General features: G+C 41.3%; 1 protein-coding gene across 1 annotated transcript in view; it reads right to left on the minus strand.

Moving 5' to 3' along the window:
- Positions 1–290: 290 nt before the first annotated feature.
- The window catches only part of LOC104864246 (serine protease inhibitor Kazal-type 6), a 12,288-nt gene continuing 6,790 nt past the window's right edge, over positions 291–5,788 (minus strand). Inside the window, exons 3-5 of the mRNA XM_010627087.1 lie at positions 3,457–3,531; positions 1,234–1,349; positions 291–350 (exon numbers count right to left, since the gene is read on the minus strand). Of these exons, the coding sequence (XP_010625389.1) occupies positions 305–350; positions 1,234–1,349; positions 3,457–3,531 (237 nt within the window). The 3' untranslated portion in view covers positions 291–304. The remainder of the gene's footprint in view (positions 351–1,233; positions 1,350–3,456; positions 3,532–5,788) is intronic.

The raw sequence follows: 5,788 nt of genomic DNA on the forward strand, positions 1-5,788 counted from the left end.
GAAAAGGGCTGTGCATGATTCTATACTGGTTGGATGATCTTTGGACCCAAATTATCCCAGGTCAATGATTCATCATTGCAGATGCACATCTTGATCTTCAAATAAAAACACAATCAATGCTTCCACAGAATTTACTTTATTGAGAAGTGAATTAGGGGAGACAGATACACAGTGAAGTCCCTAGGACTCCGACAGAGGGAAAGGTGTATCTTTATAAACTCAAGGGACCCTCCATAGAAAAGTAAAGCAGAAGGGAGGATAGGATGAGAGCTGGACAACAAGCAGCACATGCGGGCTTCTTCATTCAACATTTTCCGTGATGCTTTAGTCTGATTTTCCCATCACTTTGCCTATAAAAAATAAAATAAAATAAATCTGTACTCATTTGCAGTGTTGTGTGCATTTGCCGCAAAGGTTAGAAACAGGTTTAACTATCGCGTAGTCTATCCAATCATGCATTCTGCAGATACCCGTACCTATCGTTCAGCAAAGAGTGCTCAAATACACTCAGAGGCAGCATCTGGCCTAACTGGAAAGCGTGAACCTTACATACACCTCAGGGTTCTGCTAAGCCTTAGTTAGACTCTGTGGAGCCAACTGCTTCTTCTCTGCCAGTAAGTATATGCGCAAGTGGAAAAAGCAGAAGAGGCAGGAGAAGTAAGGCCAAGGACACTGCAGTGTCGCAGTCACGCCCCGACGGAAGGGGTAGGCAAGTGGACCACGTATCGGGGCCCTTGACAGGCATCTGACAGAACTGCACACGTAGACCCTGCAGTCAAAAGCGTCTGTGACTTCAGATCCCACCCTCCTCCACTGAACTTCTCCTGGGAAAGTGTGACGTGCCTTGGTCAGATACGTCAGACAGCAACACCCTCACCAGGTACCGGTGTTAACACTGGCTTTTAAAATTAAGAATAAATAAAAATAAGAAGGCATCAAACTAATGATAATAAATTATTATAATGTGTGTGATATATAAATTGTAGGAACTTCCCTAACGTGAATCCAAATTGGTAACAAAGTAAAAGCTATTAAGATTGTTTTCAATTTTTAAAAAAATTTTTCTTGCTTTAGTTTTGCTTTGCTTGTAACACATTTTCAATCCACCTCCCTCAAGTTTATTTATTTCATCTCTATGGTGAAGAATGGGTAGAACTTTCTCAGCATCCCCTCAGTCTTACTCTGGCAGTTTCTGGCTTGCAAAGGGACAGGTTTGGTGGTTCTTATACGTACGCCACTGCCTTACAGAAGGCACATTTATTGCCGTATGTCTGACCATCGGAGCCACAGTAGGGGTCTGATTCCCGAGTGCAGAAGACCTTGGGGTCAGGGAACTCACCGCAGTCAACCTGGAAATAAATGCAGTGACGTTGATGTCAGGGCATTCTATCTAAAGGTCTCCATCCGAATGGAGCATTTGGACAGCAAAGTTTTAAAACCGTAGACACATAAGGTTTGTGACAAAGAAACATCTGGAAATACAAAGTATCTTTTTTATCTGCCTAAGTAGAATGCATTAAATAAAACAGAGACTTTTTCTTCAAAATACAGGAAATTCACTATAAGAAATACATTACTAGCCAGGTGCAGTGCACACTCTTGTAATCCCAACAGTTGAGAGGCTGAGGCAGGAGGATTGCCATTTGTTTGAGGCCAGCCTGGGCTACCACAGTGAGTTCAAGGCCATCCTGAACTACATAGTGAGACTCTGCCTCAAAAAGCAAAAAAACAAAAAATACAGTACTATCTTCAGGAATAAATTAATGATGGTAAGTGCTATACTTAAAACTTTTTGCTCCAAGATTAAATTAGTCTAGTTTAGGGCTAAGGATTTGACTCAGTGGTTCCATCACCTGCCTCACAAGTGCAAGGGCCCAAGTTTGGTCCCAGATACAAAAAAAAAATTACTCTAGGGTAATTTTTGTCATTAAAAGACATTCTAAAAATCCATATTAATGATGAAAAGCTATATTAAGTTGGATAGTACTTTTCTTCATATTATAAAAATATAGCACTTGTGAAAGACACCCAGACATTACCCAATGGTTTATTAGCTTTTCCAGGAGATATAACATCCATTTATTACCCCTTAAAATTTTGAAGGACTTTGTAATAACTGACTTTGTCTCAACATCTGTTTGTAAAATTTGACTTTTATGCTAACTACAGTAACTTAGCAATGACTGCCTAGGATGCTGTATTTATACAGATTCTGAATTGTAACTGAGTCTTGTTGAGGACATTTCTTCTATCTGATTAATGATTGTTATTATTAAGAGTAGCACCTGTAGCTACTCTTTTATATACTAATATAACCTCTCCATTATGGCGCTTTCTCAAAGCCAATCTGGACAGTAGTAGTAACATTCTTTTTAATGCAATATTGATAGAATCAATATTTGGCATTCAAATGGCATCTGTGTCATTCTTCCCAGGATATAGCCATGCAAAATGGATCAAACTGAGCCACTGCAAATACCTGCTTGTGCAGAGAAATGCTCATTATCCACCACTAGAGAAAACCTGCGTTATCCTGTCTTAGTTCCAGCAAATAGCGCCATCTTGTGATTATCAAGTGCTACACACACTTCGTGTGGATCTCCTCAGTCAAGCCTGACAATAACCCTGACACAGACAGAGCTACCTACATTTAGTCCGACCCATTACATTGCATACGTTACACACAACAAAATTCATTTTTGAAAAAAGAATAGTGCATTAAGGAAATGTTGTGAACACTGGCCAAAAAACAAACAAACAAAAAAGATCGCTCATGTTAAGAGGTTAGCAAAGCATTCTACACTGACAAAGTTGTCTGAAGACTCCTTTGCACAGGGAAGATCATGCTCAGGGAAAGGGTCAGACAATCAGGTTTAAAAAGTACGACATATATCCCATTTAAGGTGCTGCAAACTGCACTTTTCTGGCCCGCTTACCCTTGGCACCTTAGGCGATCGAGGTTGGGTAGTGTAGTTTTCTACGTACGATGCTGATTTCCCCTACCACCCTGAAAGACAATCCCACTCTCATATTACTTCCAGAAGAATAATCTTCCCTTTAGGTCTTTAAGTGGAAATAATGCAGGGAAACCTTGAGTTCGCTATAACTCACAGGACGCTTTTCTTCCCCCCTCAAAAGTTCATGTGTTTTATATTTCTGTCACACATACAACATCGTGCTTGAGTCAAAAAAGAACCGTGGTCTGCAATCTCACGGATATTCCAATTATTCCAAAATAACTCGATGTGTGAGAGATACTTGGAAGACACCGTGCTGGGCGCGGGCTGCATCCCGCAGAATCTGTAATGACCACCTCGTCCACGCGCACAGCCTCAGCTGCGTGACACAGACAGAGGCGGGGCCCAGACATCGCGGCCAAGTGCTAAGTGGCACGGTGGGACACGGACCCGCAGAGCCTCACAGCAATGAGGAAAAATAAACAAGAAAGCCTCTTACTTGAAAGAGACGACTTCTTAAGGCACCTTTCCCTGGCCATCGGCCCTTTGATCTCATGAGCCAGCCTCTTTTCTCCTTTAGAAAGCAGATATAGAAGAGGAACTTGGGGAGAGAATTCATTCAATTGGAGATTCTCCAGAACCAGCCTCCCTCCCAGACCCGCACTCCTCCCCTTTCCCCATGCCCTGGAAAGCCCTTGGGAGCAGCAAAATCAATCAATAAATAGGTAAAACAATAAATACAGTTTAAGTAAAATAGGAAGAAAGGGGCTAAAGGTGTAGGGGAAGTGGGAAGGGTAGGGGCAAGGAAAGAAGAGAAAAGAAAAAATGTGAGAAAAGGAAAAAATGGAAATAAAGTATTTGTAAATAGGGAAGGGAGGAGGGGATGAAGGGAGGGCAGGGGAATGGGGAAAATATGTGAACCAAGACCTGTCATGTAAAGGTACAAGATCCCAATGATGAATGTAACTGTACTGTCTACCTAGAATGTACCAGTAAACTCAATGAGAGAAAAAATGAATAAGTACAGTTAAAGCAAATTATCAATCAGCTGTTGTACGGACAAAGTGTATTAAAACAAACACAGTTCCATACTTTAAGTTCAAGCAGCCCTCTGTGAAGCCTCAGGTCAGCCAAGAAGAGAATTACAGAACTAATGCCGCTGCTCATTACCTGTGCTGCCTTAGATGTCTAACCCAATGTGCCAAGATTTTCTTAACCAGAAGACAAGCAATCCTTGCCAGGCCTCATTCCCATATTCCCAGGAGTTTTCTAGGGTTCATATGTGGATGTGTAAGACTTCTAGACTCAGTGTGGAATATCTGAACTAATTCTGCATTCAGAGCGTAGAAAGGAGCCTTCTTTTTGGAGGCCTCGTCTCAGTGAAGCTTATAGGAAACGGTTCTCACACCAGGAGACCATACAATCTCTAAAGGCGCTTTTAATTTAGATTATCCAAGATTCAGTAATGACCACTGTCAATGAATTGGTTTAAATAAAGGTCTTATGTTCTTAGTTTTAGCAGCTGGACTGGAGCAAAAGCAGTTCCTTTTCTATATCTACAGAGCCCTTTACATAATACTGCATTCATTTTAGCAGGATGACCAAGGGTAAAAGAGAGCCCTTCTCTGAGTACTTCAAATGCCTTTGCAATTAATTCTCTAGAAATCCCTTCTTACTGCAGAGTGAGGCAAAAGCATCTCAGGGCTAGAGAGAGACCACAGCTCTCACAAGCTGTGGATATGCACATTATGATCTCTTCAGTGCCAGGCATTTCCTCCACCCATATTTCCTCTTCTGTTTCATAGTTTTGTTTTGAACTCTTTTAAATAGAACCCAAACAATTGACTTCTCAGGAGAAGTCAAAGCAGCTCTAGATTGGAGGTGATCGTAGGATTATATTTTCTGCATTAAAGTTTCATTCATGAAGCATTTTGGAGACTTAGGAGAGCTCAAACACTCCCAAAGCTTTGGTAATGCTATGGGGCTGTCCCGGGATGGAACTGGCCTGACCTGGGTTGAATCTTTCTTTTTAAATGTATTGGCTGCATTACAGCGTACAGATGCTTCATTACTCTGAGCTTAAATGTCTACAAATTCTACAGGAGGCTGGCAATACCATATGTATCTACTAGGACTGCACTAATAGCCCTACAAAAACATTTTATCAAGGATCAAGTACTAACTGGAAGATCACTATCATAAAGATCAGGAACCTAAATTGCATCACATCCTAGAATTTTTGGACCCCATTTTATTGCTTATCCTATTTGAAGGATATTTTTAAACATTGTGTACTTTGCCATTGGGTTTAGCAAGAAATACTCATTTTTCTTGGTAGCCAGCTTGGGACTACTTCTAGGTGCATGGATGCCAATGTTTACTATCAGCCTGCTCCCTTGTGGTGATTCAGAGAACTGTAGCTTCTAAAACATTTCTGGGTGGAGACAGTACCCTCAGATTAGTCATTTTTGCTATTACAAAACATCATTTAACTTGGTTGAAAACTTGTGCTTATGTCATTACCAAGTCAACTAAGGAGTTTTATTATCAGTATTTTAGTCTATCATTTAGGTGTACAGATAAAGCCAACGAAAAAATCACCCACACGCTCAAACACACACACACACACACACACACACACACACACACACACACACACACACTCTTCCCATCTTGTCCATACCCTTTCTACTTCTTTGAAACTGCTTCAAAAAGTATGCCTGTAGCCAGGGATCTGTGACACATGCTTTAATCTGAGCACTCTGGTGGTTGAGACAGGAGGATCACCTCAAGTGATCCTGGGGAAAGGGGGAGGGAGGGGCAGGGAGGGG

Source organism: Fukomys damarensis, unplaced genomic scaffold, assembly GCF_012274545.1.
Source record: "Fukomys damarensis isolate Sample0158 unplaced genomic scaffold, DMR_v1.0_HiC HiC_scaffold_3, whole genome shotgun sequence".
In the NCBI taxonomy this organism is placed as follows: Eukaryota; Metazoa; Chordata; class Mammalia; order Rodentia; family Bathyergidae; genus Fukomys; species Fukomys damarensis.